At 48.4% G+C, this 18,827-nt stretch overlaps 1 protein-coding gene across 4 annotated transcripts in view; it reads right to left on the bottom strand.

Annotated features, from left to right (window-relative positions):
- Nucleotides 1-18,050, bottom strand: part of ZFPM1 (zinc finger protein, FOG family member 1) — a 119,073-nt gene extending 101,023 nt beyond the window's left edge. For 2 of the 4 annotated variants that reach the window (XM_079988722.1, XM_079988725.1), the window contains exon 1: nt 17,629-18,050. In XM_079988722.1, coding sequence (XP_079844848.1) covers nt 17,629-17,668 — 40 coding nt within the window. In that variant the 5' untranslated portion in view covers nt 17,669-18,050. Of the gene's footprint in view, nt 1-14,531; nt 14,551-17,628 lie in introns of those variants that run through there. The other 2 variants (XM_079988721.1, XM_079988724.1) reach the window with 2 other exon arrangements.
- Between the last annotated feature and the right edge of the window lie 777 nt (nt 18,051-18,827).

Here is an 18,827-nt window from a genome sequence, read left to right as displayed (position 1 = left end):
TAATTGCCATCTCTGCACCATCAGAACTTCTCCCTCCTTGCTGTTTCCCAAGTCCTTTGCATCTCACCTGGACAGCTTGCAATATGCCTTGGAGGAATCTTTTACTCCCTAGGTGGCCGCTGACTCAGAGAAAGGAAGGCTGCTCTCTTACCAAACAAGAGAGAGTCGAGGCTTCTTTGTACAGTTTCTGGGGCATCCAGATTTTGTACTGTGGATTGTAGTCTCTGGACACACTAGTAAGGGCATAAATTATGACCTGGCAGAGGCTGCACTGCCCCAATACCCCCAATTTCATATTTAAAAGCAATTTACTGGACCCTATAGCGGTATGTAAACTTGAAAGCATTTTGATGCTATCAAGCAAAAATTTAGAAGCTGGAGGAGAGAGGGAGGCAGATTTGAGCAGGATTCCCAATAGGCAGGGTATAGAATCTGGCTTCCTTTTTTTTTTTTTAAAGTGTTTTTAAAAGGACCAATGACTGTTTCTGAGTGAACAGCTGGACAGCTGTACCTAGTAAATCACTCACACTTGATTTATTAGCAAGGGCCTTGCTAGAGCCTTGAAAGACTTTGTACGTAGCCACAAAATTAGCATGTTAATTTATATGTGCAGATTCAAGTTTCGGCTGACTGGCAGAAGGAAAGTTGCCCGCTAAGAAAAGTAAAATGAGATTTAAAAAAAAAAAAAAGAAAAGAAAAGAGGGAGGGTCCTCCTAGGCCACACCATAATAGCATCCCTGCTTATTAGGAGCAAATGAATGGAAGAGTAGCTGCTTAACGACCTACAGAATTCATACATTTTGAGAAGGGAGGGGAGGGCTCATACCAAATTATCCAAGGCAGATTACACTAAACCACCATCCCTGAGTTTAGGAAAGAGAATCTTTTTTCCTACTTAAAACAGCAGGTTACCCTCCACCCATCCCCAAGCAGTTCTCCTATCCCTACTGCTTGGAAATATGCAATATATGCTAACAGGAGATGGGAGAGAAATAATCTTGCCAAGATCTTGGGGGGTGGCAGTGGAGGAAAATTACGAATGGGGGGAAAAAAGATGCCAGGCAGGGGTCTCCTCCTGCTGACAATGCAAAAAAATTGAGGGCACAGCCAGGATTCTGTCCATCCTTAAAGTCACTTTTAAAAATATAAAATGGACCCTTCCACATGTTTAAAAATGAACGCTCAAGCGTGCATCTTTCTGGCTGCCCGGGAAAGATATCCAGGAAACTGTACCTATTAGTATTGTTGTAGCCAAATCAGGAACCAGCAGCATTAACTTTGGAGCCATCCCTGCAATGCTCTTATGCGCCGAGAAGCTGCCAGTAGGCATGTGCTTGGAATTCTGCAGAACGGGTTCTGCTACCAGGCAGACATTGCCAAAGCCAGATAATGCAGCAATAGGGGATGCCCACAGCCTCCCTTTGACTCCACGCTCACAAAGAAGAAGAGGTGGAAGCATCAGAAGCTGCCTTGTACCAACTCAGACCTTTGGGTCCATCTGAGCGCAGAACTCTAACCACTGAGTTACGGCTCTTCTCTCCCCTAGTTGAGAAAAAGTTGCTTCCTTTCTTCCCTCCCTCTTCCTTTTTTTCTTTTTTGAGGACTAGTATCATGCAGCGACTTGAAAGTCTAAAAGTTCACATTGTTGTGAAAGATAACTAACCTAAGCAAATAAAAAGTTCCAAGGCATAGGCCACTGGGGGGACACGCATGATCACACTATAAAAATGCTCAAACTGCCTGTGACAGGCAGCAAGCGAGGAGCAAAGGGGGGATTTAAAGCTAAAAACGGATGCCAGACTGCCTACTGCAGCCTTTAAAGAGTGGGTGAAGAAAAACACCACCCGGCTTACTTTCTCTAGAGCTATGGCATTCATGACCAAGGAACTCAGAAACATTGCCAGCATACCGTATTTTTTGCTCTATAAGACGCACATTTTCCCCTCCAAAAATTAAGGGAAAATGTGTGTGCGTCTTATGGAGTGAATGCAGGCTCCTTGGCTTCAGCGATAGCAACACGAAGCCTCCAAAGCGCAGTGGGAGCGCTCCTGCCGCGCTCCGGAGGCTTTGCGTTGCTTTTGCTGAAGCCCAGAGAGCAAGAGCTCGCTCTCCAGGGTTCAAAGATAGTCGCCTGAAGCATCCGGAGCACAGCGGGAGCTCCCGCTGTGCTCTGGGGGCTTCGGGTTACTTTTGCTGAAGGGTAGGTGCCCCTTCAGTTAAGGCGCAGCGCCCCTTCAGCTAAGCGGGAGGAGAAATGGAAGGGGCTCCATTTCTCCTGCCACTTCGCTGAAGGGGCGCTGCGCAGAGAGGGAGAATTTTTTTTTTCTTGTTCTCCCCCTCTAAAACAAGGTGTGTCCTATGGTCGGGTGCGTCCTATAGAGTGAAAAATACAGTAAATCACAGGCAAAGCCATTTTGAAGGTGAACTGGTCTTTAGGACCACAAGGAGGATTCAAAAGGTAGCCCCAAACTGAGTGTGAGAGTAACAGCAGAGGTGAATTCAGAAATTATGCAGTAGTATTAAAGAAGGGTGTCCCATGCATACACAGTGTGCATTTATTTATTTACAGATTTATAAGACACACTTTCACATAAAATATTTCAAGGATGTATGCAATCTAAACCAACAACCACCACCCTACAGTTAAAACCATTTAAAGGGTCAAAGACATCCATAAAGCTAGTTGACAAATAATCTCAGGTTTGAATGGCCTGTCTGAATGATGCAGTGCTTAGAAGACATCAGACAGGCAACAGGGATGACTCCTGCTGAACTTCTACTAGCAAGGAGTTCCACAGGGCAGGGCCGGCCACACTAAACTCTTGATCCCTGGTCAGAGTCGGCTAAACTTCAGGGGCATGTGGGCTCACCAAGTGTCCCATCTTGACCAGAATGCCAGCTAAAGCCACTCCTGGTCACTCCAGCTTCAAACAAATGCACAAACTCCCTCTGAGCAAACAGGACCGTGAGGTCTGTCTGTGGCAGGAGCTGACACTTACACCAAAAGCAAAGACTCACATCAGATTTGCATCAACACAACAAATGCTAATCTGGAACTGGTGAGCACATGGCAGGGAAGCTGGGTGGGGAGAGAAGGAAAGCTCTAGAAACCCTAAGAACTGAAAACGCAACATATTTGGGGTCGTCCCCCCGCACACCACAAAGCTAAGCAAAAATTGCTGCAAGAACCAGCCTTTTCCCCATTTTCTTTGGCTGAAACCTGTCATAGAAGTCATAGAATTATACAGCTGGAAGGGACCCTGAGGGTCTGCTAGTGCAACCCACTGCAATGCAGGAATCCTGCCCACAGCTCTCCCTGGGTGGGCAGCCAGAAACACTGACCCGTTGGGCCACCCAACACTTTGACTGAGAACCCGTGGCCCCTTGGGTGCTGCTGAACTGCACCTCCCAGCAGCCCCCAGAACCAGCATGTCCTGTGATCAGGGAAGCTGGGAATCACAGTCCAACAAATTCTGGATGGCCCCACTGGTAGAGTTGGGCCAGAATTTCAATTCTGCCTTCTTTCGGTTTTTCATTTTTTCAGTCTTCTCCATAATTCTACATCAGTTTTAGGTTTGTTTAAGTCCTCATGGTATTTCCTTTGCATTTTGGTGTGAATTTCTCCTAACATGCACTTTTTCTATGCAAATGTTCCTAATTTCTCCAAGCGGATTGCATTTTTGTGTGTGATATGTGCATTTTTAATGCACACTTTATCACAGTGTATGCATTTCCGTATGTATTTCTTGGCTGGAGATCTGTTACAAAATTTGTAGGAGTATGGATTTCAAAGGAGGGCCGCATCTCTATTCACAGGTTGTTTCGGAAAGTGTGAATTATGTTGGTTCGCCTTTAAATACAAACTGAACCAAATTCCTGCCCCAATATCTGCCAGAAGTGGGATGTTTCCTCAACTACAGCAAGGCTCGCTCCTCCCCTACCCCAAAATCTCAGGACCTCCCTCTTAATTAGTGCTGTCACCTTAATAAAGGAATGTAAGCTGGTATTTAGTCGAATGGTTCATCAAATGTGCACCGGCATAAAACAATTCTTCTAGTACACAAACCACCCTTTGTTTTTAGACCATGCAGTAATGCTTCATAGCAAGCGTCATCTTGAAAGCAGAAGGGAAATTTGGAATGCCTATTGGAATGAGGGTTCCTTCCTGCCTGTAGCTTGAAAAAACTGTTTTCATTAAAAATTATACATGTGCACACACACTCCTTGGCAGGACCTTTTTCAATCAATGAACAGTGTTCTAATCAATAAGACTGCTGCCCAATAGCTCCACTGAAGTCAAATAGGGCTTAATGTTGGAGTAGACATATATATACAGGACAGAATAACTCAAATAGGAATCAAATAAATAAGTAGTTACATTCATAGCAACAAGACATCCAGGAGCTGGCAGGGCCCATATGAGACTCAGCTCAGTGACTGTGTACATGCTCTGCAGGCAGGCAGTGCCAATTTCAGACTCGGATATCTCCAAGTAAAAAGGATCAGGAAAGTCCGGAGAGCCTCTGCCAGCCACTAGGAAGACCAAGGGTCGGATCCAGTAAAAGGCAGCTGCACAGGGGTACATGTAAGATAGACCCCCTTCGGGCATGTGGGAAGGGCTCCATAGTTCAGTGCCAGTCGCCCAGCTGTGTCCCTATCTGGACAGGGTCAACCTAACTTCTGTTATCTATCAGCCTCAAGGTTAGATGACTGCAATGTGTTATACATGGGGCTGCCTCTGAAGACAGTTTTGGAAACTTCAGCAGGTGCAGAATTTGGCAAGAGGTGCGGAGGGCAGCAACACAAGAACGGGCCTTTTCTGCTGTGGCTCCCAGCTTGTGGAATGCTCTCCCCAGGGAAGCTTGCCAGGCGCCTTCATTGCATATCTTTAGGCACCAGGCAAAAACATTCCTCTTTTCCTAGGCCTTTGGCTAATTAAACTATCTGTGCCTTTTTATACTGCAGGGGGTGGGGGGGTATTGTTTTTGTTTGTTACTATGCTATGTATTTTTGTGTTGTAAAGCACCCCGTGACCCTTGAAGCAGAAATTTAATAAATAACATATAAATAAATAAAACATATAAAAAAATAAACGCTCCACACTCAGCAAGAGCAGTACCCTCCAAAAAGTATGTTTGCTTTAAGAGTCTGTTAATTGGGGGGGGGGGGGGCTATGCAAATAGTTTCAACAAGCATCCTACACCATGTGGTATGTTTGTGTTTGGGAGGTGGTAGAATCTGGGATATTCCATCTCCTAAACTGGCCAAGGTTCCTTGAAGCTGACTTGCCCGACTTCCCTTTACCAGCAAGGCAGCCAAGTAAGGGTGCAAGAGATTAAGCTCAACCCGTAAGCAAGAGCCACTCAGTCTAAAGCATTGCAGCAGAGAGGTCAGACCCAGGACAAGAGTCACCTAACTGCCAGCTGTAGCAGGGACCCCCCCCCCCCCCAATCATTCTGTTTGTACAAACTTCACACACACACTCACACTCACACACTACATACGTCACACTTCTGTTATAAATTCATAAGAAAAGCAACCATACATCGGATTTGCACTGTTCCATTTTTATTTTACTCCATGAAGGAAGGACTACAAAATGGGGAAGGTTTGATACAGGGCAGCCATAATCCCTTCACCATCCCAGCACATCTACAGGAGCCCTGCCCAGTTATGGCTATGCCAACCCTGATGATCCCAGACAGAAGACAATCAAGATCACAAAGAGCTTGCATATGGGAGTGGATTCAGCATGGACTGAAACAAAGGACACTGATCAGATCTTCCCTCAGGGGGCAGGAAACTGCAAACTCCCCTTTGTCTCCTGGAAGTGACTCATGGGGAGGGGGAGAGAAGGGAACCAGCCAGGTGACAGGACACTCAGGTTACCACTGCAACTCCTCCCTCAACCCCTCCTTTCTGTAATGTATGCATGATGTTTCTGGGGGTGGGCTTGACCTAGAGGAGGGGAATTTCAAAAGTTTTTATAAGGTCTTGCACACCATTTTTCTGTGTCTTTTCTCTCACCTGCAAGTGAGGGGAGCACCCTGTTGCAACAGTTCAATAAAGGCCAAGCCTACAGGCTGCTGATTTGCTCCAATTTACTCTGGTTGGTGTCTTTACTTTTTGTCCAAGGGAGCCCTCGGATTTTCCGGTAACACAGCTAAGCGACACCACCGTACGTACCACAGCTCAGGGACTATCCACAAGCATTTAAGACTCGCCTTTCGAGTTTATTAAAAAGACATATTTGCTACACTTAGCAGAATGGAAGATAAGGATCTAAAAGCTTACTTCGAACGAAGCAACATCTGGGGCTGATAAACAGACCCAGAAGAGAAATCAAGTCTAAAAAGAAAAGAAAAAGGACACATTATATTACACACACACACACACACACACACACACACACATATATATATATGCGCGCACTACAGCAAGAGTGTGGGGAAGGGCTCAACCTCTCTCCCCTCCCCATCTCAATCAGATAATTAAAATGCCTGCATTAATCACATTTGCAATGGAACAAATCGTTGGAGCCCTCCTGCCTCCCCTTTCCAGGGTCTGTTATTGTAGTAGGCGAATCCTGCTGCCGTCTGTTTGGTAGAGATAAGGAAACCTTTATCTTACTTGGCAATCTTTATCAGAGGAGAGATCGAGTCCCTTGCTTATCAGCAGCTCAGATCTGCTTCAGCAGAAAGCAAAAAACGGAAAGGGGGGAGGGTTTCGGGGAACGGGGTGGGGAGGCGAGAAATGCTCCTACAAAACTTTACAGACAATTTCTGCCTCCGTGCTCCCACAAGAGAGTTTTGCTTTGTTTGGAGAGGTGTATGTGTGTGCACGTGCGTGTTTTTGATTTTGTTTAAAAAACTTTAAATGTGCACAGCCACCCAATCGCAACCAGATCAATCTGCAGGCTTTTATCATTCCCCTCAATCTAAAGAGCCCAGGACTGTAACTGCTTGCAGAAACGCATATACACAGCTGCCAAAAGGTTTGATCATTTTCTGTGTGTGCCCACACTCCCGTGTTTGAAGTTAATAAATGTAACCAGCTATCTCGCCTAGGGATCAGCTCCCTGACTTCTTCTCTCTTTTTTATTTTATTATCAGCTGTCCACAACTATCAAACAGCAGAACAAAAGAGAAGGAGAGAGAGAGAAACAAAACAACTGGTGCCAGGGTGCACCTTGAGGTTGCTATGTAGGTTTGTCATAAAATAAAAGAAAAACCTGATGGGAGGAGCAGAAAACAAAAATGAAGGATGAAGGGTGGACGAAGGTATTAAAATAGTCTTTATAGTTACGGTTGCACTTATCTGATTGACTTCTTGCAGCAACCTTGGCGGGGGGGGGGGGGACACTAAAAAAACAACAACTAGATAGCCGATTGCCAGGGCAAAAGCCCAGGAGAACACAGAAAAGTGGGTTTAAAAATTAAAGCCCCGGCATGGCCTGATAGCTGGATGTTCTGATCCCCTTATCGGAGTCACCATCAGCTCCCAGTTACAATCAAGCTTTTACTGCCTTAACTCAACGCAGCATCTACGCTCCAGCCAAAAAAGAAGAGGAATGAAAGAGAGAGAGAGAGACGCTGCGTTTAAGGCTGCTCTCTGAAAACCCTTAATAGTGAAAGCAATTACGTGCCAAACCTCCACAGGGCGCTTGCCACCGCTGGCTGAACCGGGGCAGGGGGGAAGAGCATCCAGCAGCTAGCTGGGGCCAAAGTTGCCTTGTGTTTTACGGGCTTCATTCGTGGCCAAAGCGGTTGGAAAGGCACGACAACTTTATTGTTTGGGGAAGGGGGGGTGCAAGTAAAAGGGGAGAAGGCAAATAGAGTTCTGTAAAATTACGCGCTTTGTGTTTTTTAAGAAGTGGATCCAGCAGAGACAAGTTTTCCTCCCTCTCTCATAATAATACCAGAGCCAATAAAGTTGGGTAGTGGGAGACTCAGGACAGACAAAGAGGACTTCACCCATCACTTTATTAAAATATGGAATTGGCTGCCATGGGACATAGTGGTGGCCACCAACTTAGATAGCCTTAAAAGAGGATTCGAAATGCTTCTGAATACCAGTTTGCAGGAAATCACAATTGGACTTCCCATTTCAGCATCAAGTTGGCCACTGTCAGCAAGGAATGCTGGACTAGATGGGCCCCCAGCAGACCAGCTCTTAGGATGTTATCTTCAAGCACTTTGGGAGGAAACTGTTTACCTGGGTCTATTTCCATCAGGCTATGGAGCACTAATTGCCCTTCTTGCTTTGGTAGATTACCTCGACCAGGAGAAACACTGTGGCACTATTGATTCTCCTGGGTCTTTTGGTGGCTTTTTAATAACCAACAGCCATAGTATCCTTCCGCAGTTTAGGACAGGATGGGAGCCTATGCTTGGCCAGGGTTCTGCTCCTACCTCGGAAGGCGGCAATACTGGGAAACTTCCCCTGTTCCTGGGGTGAACTGTCCTACAGAGTTTTGAAGACTCACATCCTGTCTCCCATGCTTTTCAACAGCCACATGCTGCTGCTGCGGCGGCGGCTGCGCAAGGTCATTCAGGGGGCTAGTATGCTGATGACACCTGACACTTAGCTCTATTTTCTCCTTTACTCTCATCATCAGGTTTGGCTCTGGAAATGGACCGCCCAAAGTCGGCATAAGATGAGGACAGATGAACCCAACATCCAGACAGACAGGAGAGTGATGCAAATGCTATACAGGTTGGTTGACCTAGATATGTGGCAGGGATGTGCGACCGGGATGCACACTCTCAAAGAACCACGTTGCCGTGTGAGAAGAGTGCTCCGGGATGCAGCCTGGCTTTTCACTTCCTCCCATCATGATGGCATACATCTGGTTCTTTAGCAGTCACCCACCCTAACACTGATCCAGATGTGCTAGGTTTAAGCAAGGTGGTGGCCTCATGCGCCTTCACACCATACTCTGGCTTTTAGAGACTCAGCCATATTCTGAAGAAGGAAGAAATAAGGAAGAGCCCTGCTAGATCCGTCTGACAGTGCATCAACTCCAGCATCCTGCTTCTACAGGAGCCAACCAGAAGCCTCCAGGAATCGGAGAAGCAGGGCATGACAAGAACAGCCTTTCCAGCAGCTAGGGTCACAAGAGAGCTGCCTTCTACCAAATCAGGCTATTGGTCCGCCAAGCACAGTATCACCTACAGTGGTAGAAGCTCTCCAGGACTTCATTTGGGGGGCACTACACTCCCTTCCTAAACATGCTAGGGAATGAACCAGGGACCATCTGATGCAATGGAGATGCTCTGCTACTGAGTTACAAATGTCTGGTCACAGCTGGTATTTAGAAGTAGACTACCTTTGCACCTGGAGGTTCCATACTGCCATGACTAGTAGCCATCAACAGCCCCTTTCCTCCTCCATGAATTTGTCCAATCCCTTTTAAGGCCATCTTGATGTATCTAACCTATCAGGTTAATTATGCACTGTACGATGGAGGACTTCCTTTTTGACAAAGGTACAGTCTATCATGCTTTGGTTGCCTCTCAACCTGGGAATTGCCATGTGCCACACACACAAGGCTTGTCACTGAAAACAGGTGAGAAGCTGGTCTGGAATGAGGCTGTTAACTCCCCCCAGGTGCTCCTTTTGATCTTCTCTAGTTTGCTCTGGGCCAAGTGGAAGGCCCTGCATCTTCACATTTAGCAGCCTAAATCCACCCCAGCCTGCATGGCCAATGGTCAGGGATGATGGAAGTTGTGGTCGTAAGAACATAACAGGAGCCCTGCTGGATCAGACCCAAGACCCACCTAATCCATCAATCACCCTGTTCTCACAGTGGCCAACCAAATGCCAGTTGAAAGCCCTAACTTTCCAAAAGGTCTGGAGGGCACTAAGCTGGGGGAGGCTGTCCTAAATGCTATGAACCCAGGATAATTCAGGAAGTGTATCACCATATGTACACATGATGTACAAAAGCATATCTGAAAAGCTGCTGCTGCTGCCACAGTGACATTATCCTTTGCCACAGTCTGGGCCTTTTTAGTAGGGAGTCTGCCACAAGAATCCTCTTTCGCCAGAGATGCCTGGCATTGGACACTGAGCCTTTTTGCATACAAAGCAAGAGCTCTAAACAAACCCTTCACAAACATTTAAACTTTAGACAGTGAACTATTCAAAAGGCCTTTGTGGCAGAAAAATGGCATTAAAAAATAAAAAGGGTCCAGGAAATGGGATCTACCAAGTCCTAATTATTGCAGCAGCCAAGCCTCCCAGCCCTCAGCTGGAGGGACTTGTCTCTCAAAAGCCATGATATCTCTCCCAAAAGGATTCTGCTCATCAGACTGCAACATTTCAATAATGGAACAATAGCTTATGAAATATTTTTCAGAGGAAAAAAAGGGGCGGAATAGTACCTCTTGAGATTCAGCAAATACTAGCTAGAAGTTCCTTAAGAACAGAAGATGAGCTTGCTGGATCAGGCCAGTGACCCGTCCAGCATCCTGTTCTCAGAGGGGTCAATCACATGCCTGTGGGAAGCCTGCAAGTTGGACTTGAGCAGCACCCTGCCCACTTGCGACTTCCAGCAAACTGGTATTCAGGGGCATAATCCCTCTGACAGCCATCAGTCTTCTGCCAGCCAGTGCAGCATGGGCTGGGTAACCTGCAGCCTTCCAGATGTCACTGGACTACAATTCCCATCATCCCTGACCACTGTCCATGCTGCCTGGTGCTGAAGGAAGATGGAATCCAGCTGACGCTGGAGGGTCAAAGCTTCCCCAACCCTACTAGGCCACAGTGAGCTAAAGGAGCAGTATAAGGGTAGAGGGTCTGCCTGGCATCAGCCGTGATACAATTTTCTCTCCAAAGTAGTTTTTCTTAGGCCAGCACATAACATAAGCTGGCTTTCAAACTGCTCTGCCGACCTTTTACCGCTGTTTGGATTTGACGCTGGGTGGTGGGCGATGTGGAACAGACAAAGGGAAGAGTTCCTTTAGACAGCACATCATCGTAATTCACAACCATGAAATGCAGCAATGGCCAACAATTTAAGACAGGGTTGGGACAGATTTGGGAAGTGTAAGGCTACTGATGGCTTGCAGCCACAAAGGCTATACTCTACCTCCAATATCAGAGTCAGTACGCTTTTCAATGCCTCTTGCTGAGGAGGAACAGGGGTTCTTGGCACCTGTTTGGAAACATCACCTTGCCTACTCCTGGGAAATGGGAGGCTACACTACACAAGCCTTTGGTCTGGTCCAGGAAGGCTCCTCTTCTTGAGAGCTATAAGAAAGAAAATGCTCTGGTTCCAAGGCTGGGCCCTTCTCAGGTTGCACTTTTACTTCTTATTGTATTATCATTTTTATTGTGCACTGCCCTCACTTCACAAGCACCTCAGCTGAGGGGTGGCCCCAAAATAAACAAACCATAAACGACAGATGTGGTTAAACTCCAGTGGAAATCGGAGTGATCTTCACACCGCCAGTGGTAAGGGACAACTTTCTTAGTCATCTCTGTAGTGAACAATCACGGCTAGTAACTGCTGTGGCGCTTCGGAAGGCACACACATCCTCCACAGGATGGGACAGAAGGAAAACTGACTCTTTGCACATACAAGCCCACCAGGTTGATTGACTGACATCTTCCTAGGAAGGTGCCTTAGAATGAGTCGGACCACTGGGCCGTCTATAGGGGTAGATCCACGCCATACACTGAAAGTACATCCTACACACATGACTTCTGCCCGCCCCCAAGAATCCTAGGAACTTCAGTTTGTTAAGATGCTGGGAACTGTAGCTCTGATGGGTAAACTACAATTCCCAGGAGTTTTGGAATGAATTGTGTGCTTTAAATGTTTGACTTCCCCATGGCACGTTGACTAGGAGTGGCTCCCCAGGACTTCAGACGGGGTTCGCTCCCGGTCCTACTCGAGATGACCTGCAGGCAAAGTGTCGCCTGTGGCAAAGCCAAAAGTGAGTGGTACTAGCCCCCCGGGGCACTGAAATTACCTAGGGGGCACTAAGAGGCAAGTGGGTGCTTGGAGGGGGGTGCTGGAGGCGTAAACGACTATCAGAATTTGAAATCTGGCATCACTGGACCAAGTTCATAAATTTGGTTGAATTAATTAAACCAAATAGTTTTATAACTGAATTTTGAATAAATGTGCAATGTTTGGGAACCACTAGTATAGTATTTTCCTATTTAAAAAATGCAAACAAACGGCAGCATATCTGTGGCCTGAGAAGCAATTCATTATCATAGTAATAATAATAATAACAACGTACACCAACTAGCTGGTTAAATATAATCCAGGGTCTCATCTTCATCTAATCACTTTCTGTCAATCTCCCAGGCTTCCTCCCCCTCCTTTCAAATTTATCTGCATTTCACATCAGGCATTGGGGGGAGGGGGGGAGATTGAGAATAGAAATGGAGCCAAGAAGCAGTGAAGCAAACTCAAGTCAGCAGATATGAATCAGGAAGGCAGAGATGATCTGACATCTACTTAAAGAAAAAGGGGAAAAAAAGGTCTGCAGCTCAGTTACAAGAGCCTTAACTCATGCATACTTTTCTCCCCCTTGAGAGAAAGCAAAGTAACAAAAAGAACAATTTTTCTAAACACCCACGTATTTCACTGCCCTGTGTTCTTGCTGACTGCCATTTTCATGCCAATGGAGGGTGGGGTGGGGACAATAAAGGGTGCCTATCTGCCATCTCCAACCCCTTCATCAGTTCTGGCCATCTCTATCTGGCCTCCCATCAACATCCTCCACTTTATCATCCCTTCGCATCTCTGAAGAAACTGGAGGAGGAGCCGCAGCAGCAGCAGCCTGGAGCTTTCAAGTGCAAGTCAGCTTAATGTATTCACAGAGCTGCCCATCCCTGCAAACATCCCAATCCATCTTCGGATCACCTTTGGCTCCTTATTAAGCGGAGAACAGCGCACGGGGGTGACAAGAAAGGAGCTGGAAATTAATGCACAACAGCAGCTCAGAAAGACCTAACAACTCCTGGCAAGACAAAACAGGGTGGAAAGTTGAAAGGAGAAAAGGGGGGGGGGGGAGAGGAAGACACACCACCCAAACAAACGGCATCTTCCGGAAGATGGAAGCCACAGGATCTCTGCTAGGCATGTGCCAGGGGGCGGCTAAGAGGCCTGCAGTCCTGGATGGCGCCACTTTCCTCGGCCAAAGAAAAGAAGCAGGCAGATCACTTTGCGCCTCTCCTAAGCCCACAACTGAAGCAGCGCTTGGCCTTCCTTGCAGCCCCCCAGCCTGCCTGTCATTAAGAAGTTTCCCTTCTTCTTCTTCTTTTAAAGGTTTGCACCCAACACTGGATAATTCACACAGACCCACAAATCCTCCAGTTACACAAAAATAAATGGACGAACGTGACCAGCCCCTCAACCCCCTCGTGAACTTCACTCTTCGTGTACAGATTACGCACGTCACGGGATCATTTGAGGGAATCTGGGAGCATTTCGCACAGCACAGCTGAATGCCAAAAACATCATCGCAGAAACCCCTGGGGCTTAGCCTCCCTCCCATTCTCTTCAAGCGTTCCAGATATAATCCCACCTGCAACCCATTCCTTCTAACTAGGAGCTCATATGCCTAATCCCAAATATTTCAAGGGAAAGATGCGCTCTGCATGCGCGCAAAAGCACTCATTATTGTTTCATATGTTCCTGGACTGAAACCTGGGGAAATTAAAGAACTGAGGCAGGGGAGGCATTGGGGGGGGGGAGAGTTAAGCTCATATTGAACATGGGAAATTCCTCACATTGGTTTTCCACTGTGATGGGTGGAAACCTGTCAAATCGAGCCAATTCCCCTTATATAAGAGGTTTAGTACCCATTTTTCAACCCAGCAGGATCTCAGATTGTTACAAACTTATTATTATATAGGAAAGTGTTGCCCCACCAAGCTCAATACAGTCTACACTGACTGCCAGCAGCTCTCCAGGGTTTCAGGCACTAGTCTCTCTCATCCCTATACCTGGAGATGCTGGGAAGGGGAGAGAACCTGGGACTTTCTGCGTGCAAAGCAGATGCTCTCCCATTGAGCTATGGCTTTCCCCCCCAAATAGAAGACATCCAACATAATGAAGCAGTTGATGGCATGAAAGTCCCACCCCCACAAACAAGGGGAGTGGCTAAAGCAAAAAAAGTTGTTGTGAGGCAAGGAAGAAGTTGAATATTCAGAAAAATTAATGGAAATTGCAGGGGTGTGTGCAGGGGCAACTATCACCCTAAAAAAAAAAGTTTGCTTTGTTCTTATCAGTAAAAGGAATCACCTCAGGCAGGCAAACAGGTAGATGCAGCTTAGTATAGCAATTATTTCCAGGGGAAGATAAAGCAATATTATCACATGGGGCCCTGCTTCCCTATCCACACACACATCTCTCTCTCTCTGCCTTATCAGCGGCTAAGATCTGTTCAGGAAGGAAGGGAGCAGAAAAAAAGCAGTCAAACCTGCCAGTGGGAATGTTCCAGTAGTTGATATTAAAATCCCCCATAACCCCCCCCCAAAACAAACAATCACTTTCCTAGATGGCTGACCTGAATCCAGACCACCTTTGACTGATCATTTTGAGAACCTCAAGAGAACTGTTTGATCCAGAGACACCAATATGAATGCCCAGGAGAGTTAAACTTGCAGAGAGGGTGGTGCCTAACATTGATGTTCCCGGATATGGAAATCATCAAGGATTACCAAAACTTAATTGGGTTATGGATATGTGGATCGGAAGCATCAAGGAAGGGCAAGATAACCAGCAGCACAAGAGCAAGGAGGAGAAAGAATCATCAAGAGAACTTGTGGGAATGGAGCATAGGAAGGCGCTTCATCCAAAAGCAGAACATTGGTCCAATTCACTCAGTACTGTCTACTCTGACTGGCAGCAGCTCGCCAGGGTTTCAGGCAGGGGTGCCAGGGATTGGACCTGGAACCTTGCAAGCACCCCCTGGTGGTTCAGCAATAAAAATTCCTGGCACATTTGCAAAACTAAGCAGGGTCCAGCATGGTTTCAAACTGGATGGGGGACAGTGTGTGTTGGGACTGTTTGGACCAGATGACCTTTGAGGGGTCCCTTCTAGCTCTCTACATCTCTATGGTTTGATGACCCTTCCCACAACCTAAAGTAAAGGTAAAGGTACCCCTGCCCGTACGGGCCAGTCTTGACAGACTCTGGGGTTGTGCGCCCATCTCACTTAAGAGGCCAGGGGCCAGCGCTGTCCGGAGACACTTCCGGGTCACGTGGCCAGCGTGACATTGCTGCTCTGGCGAGCCAGAGTCGCACACGGAAACGCCGTTTACCTTCCCGCTGGTAAGCGGTCCCTATTTATCTACTTGCACCCGGAGGTGCTTTCGAACTGCTAGGTTGGCAGGCGCTGGGACCGAGCAGTGGGAGCGCACCCCGCCGCAGGGATTCGAACCGCCGACCTTTCGATCGGCAAGCCCTAGGCGCTGAGGCTTTAACCCACAGCGCCACCTGCGTCCCTTTCCCACAACCTAGCAGAGTATTAAAATGTACCTTTTAAAAAATGCAGTTTTATTAATTTCCAATATATAACAACTGCAAAAAAGAAAAAAGAAAAGTGGGGGAGAGTTGGGATTTTGTAACATGTACCTTAAAAAAAAACTTTGTTTTTTTAAAAAAATAGTCAAGTGAAACCAAAACTATTTCCTTTTCTCCAGATGCAGTAATAGTTACTAAGAAATGACCAAGTAGGAGATGTAAAATAGGATAAAGGTCCATGATTGGTCCAAGCATGGCCTATGAAAGCTTCCAACTTTCACATAACTCTTCACCTGGTTGGGAACCCATTATCAGCAGTGAGCTTGCTCCTGTACCTTGCATGTGGATACATTCTCACGGGGGCCTCACTTCCAGTGATTTCCAGCAACACAATTCTCTGTATCGGACACTATCAGAGGGTCCTCCTTCAATGAGCATCACGTCCACAGCACGCACTTCAACTGTCCACACCTCCAAAGGCCACAAATACAAATCTCAATGCCTCAATGATGCACATGCGAAAGCATTTTCCTTGATGAAGAGTGCTGTGAAACTCACAAGTCTACACCCACCTAGTTCAGAAGATATAATCTTCTCACTTCCTTTTTCTGTTATTCCTCCTCCAGGGACAACAAGCTCATCAGGATATAAATGATGAGTACCAAAACGCACTCTGCAGACACTCAGAGGCAGGTGTTTTTAAGGCACCAAATGTCCCAGGCACAGATAGTTAAAACCTAACCAGGGTCTGAGCCCCTCAACTTTCTCCCCCCTCCAAGAAATTTCCTAAGGAAGACCCTCTCCCAAGCCCCCTCCCCTTTAAAAACACGCACCGCCAACATTTGCAAAAGTCCCTCAAGATGAGGCTTCCTAATGCAAGACGAGATGGGAGTGAGTCAAGCGCGAGATAAGATCGCAATTTCAGCCCATCCCGACAGGGCGATCTTATCAGGACGGGACTTGCAGAAAGGAATATTTTAAAGCCTTTATCTCGGCTCTCATCAGGGGCGGCTCTATCGGCCTGGCGATCGCACCAGGGGAGGAGGAGAGGAGGGGGCGGGGATGGAGCAGGAAGATCGGGGGGGGGGCAAAGGACATCGCGCCGCCAACCCCCCAAAAGGGGGGACTTCTGCCGCCGCGGAGCCCGAGAGAGACCCTCACCGGGTCGTCTGGCTTGCAGGCTGCCGCTTTCTGAGGAGGCTCTGGGGGAGCTTCCAAGAATGGTCATTGTGTAAATAAGAAGGATTGCTGGCGAGGGTGGGGTGGTAGCAGTTCCTCTTATCCGGGGACAAACAAGGAGCGACAACGCCGCCGCCGCCCCCCCCCCGCCTCCATCTACAGGGCAGCTGTCAAAATGACGCCTCATCCCCCCCCCCCGCAGACTGCCAAGTTCGTTCCCACGAGGGTCAAGTAAAAGGCAGGCGGTTGAGCAGCGGGGGAGGGACTAGAATGGGATCGTGCAATCCCCCCTCCCGCCCGGAGACTCTTAGGATTGACCTAAAACCTAAACCAGCAAGGAAGATTATTGGGAGGGGGATGGAGCGGGGAGGACCCGATCCAGGAGTTGCATGGAAGTGGGACGTGAAATTGACCCGAAGCCTTCGGGAAAAGGTAAAGATCAAAGTGGTGGAAGCGTGGAAGTGGAGAAGAGGACGGTCCCTGGCAATTAGCCCCGCGTCGAAAGGATCGGGGACAGAAAGCCCCCCGCCCCACAGACACACGCCTTGTCACTCCAGGATAATTGGCGTCGGCGAGGGGGGGGGGGTGTCTAAGCGCGCCGCAAGGCAGGAGTATTTCCCAGTCAGAAATATACAAGAAGGGTGGAGGGAGAAAACCTCCGGGGAAGGAGAACCCTTCAGAGTTTGGCGGGGTGTGGGGAGAGGAAGAAGTCTCCAAGCACCAACTCTGAGTACATCTGGAAATTGGGAAGGCGCGGGGGGAACCGCGACCACTAACTTTAGATGCATTGGCCATGGGGGTGGGGGGGACAGGACACAGAAAAGCAAATAACGAAGAAATTAGCGGGATGGGGGGGGGACACGTTACTCCGAGCCCGGGCGGGAAGCGGCCAAGAACGGGGTGTACGGGGGAGGGGAGCGGGCGGACAGCAAAGTTGTCGGGGAGGCGGCGCTGCTCACGTTTGATCTGCCGGGGCTTGCTCTGCTTCCTCCTGGACATCGCGGGGCGGCGGCGGCTTCGTCTTCCTCTGGCGGCGGCGGCTGCAGAGGCAGGTTGGCGGGGGGCGGCCGGCTCGCGGCTCTCATGCCCACCCGGCGCTCCCAGGGCTGGGCGGCGGGCAAGCAGGGCGAGCTGGCCGGGAGGAGGAGGAGGAGAAGGGCTGCTCGCCCGGCGGTGGCGCCTCCGTCGCTCTCCTCCGCGTCGTCTTCTGGTGCTTCCCGCCGCCGCCAGCGACGGCGTCCCCCGCTGACGATCCGGCACTCGGCGGGCTCCGGCTTCCTTCCCGCAGCGCCGCTCTCTCGTTCTCTTTCTTCCTCCTCCCGGCTCCCGTTCTGCAAGATTTCTACGGGTGCTTCTGCGCGCGTGTCTGTTTTTTTCTCAATGGAACCTGAAAATGTATCAAAACCGCCGAACGTTCCAAAGGGGCGTGGTCTCGGAGCGAGCAGGGCCCAGGCGCAGCCGCTCATAGGGCAGCCGCTCGGATCCTAGCCACACCCACCGGATAAGGTGGATGCAAGAAGGGGGAGTGGGCGGAGCTACAGCCGCGCGGGGAGTAAATTAGGGATTGGGGAGAGGTGAGGACCCGAATGGCATAGCCTCCGCGGTGATTCAACCCATCTGATTAATTCATTGCTCGCATTCTATATCTTGCCTTTCCTCCGCGGAGATTAGAGTTGGCTTCCATGGTTTTTCTCCCCACCCGAAGCCTTTTATCCTCACACCAAGCCTGTGAGGTAGGCTAGCTAGGGCTAAGAAATGGTGGCTGAGCTTTGTAGGCAGATGGGATTTGACCCACATCCTAGTCCGACAGTCTAACCACTAAACCACACTGGCGCCCCAACAAGTAATGCCACAGTCTATAACCCTTTCACCATTAAAAAAATAAATCCTAGTCCAAGAATGGGAAACCTCTTTCTGTGGAAGGCTGCATTCCTTCTGGCGTCACATGCTGACTGTGGGTACACAGTCAGAGCAAAGAAGTAGTAATTCCATATTAACTGAGGGTCCCACTTCAGCTATTCCACAGTTAGCTGAGATGAGAATTCCCCTTCCTGTGCAGGTCAACTCAGAATTGAGCCTCTCTGGGTTTGATGAGTTACTCTCAAAGAAATATTGTGTGTATGAGATCTGCACAGAAAGTGGTGGGGTGGGGGGATGT

The sequence above is a fragment of the Podarcis cretensis genome, assembly GCF_951804945.1.
Source record: "Podarcis cretensis genome assembly, chromosome: 8".
Classification (NCBI taxonomy): Eukaryota; Metazoa; Chordata; class Lepidosauria; order Squamata; family Lacertidae; genus Podarcis; species Podarcis cretensis.
This window is presented reverse-complemented; position numbering and strand designations above follow the sequence as displayed.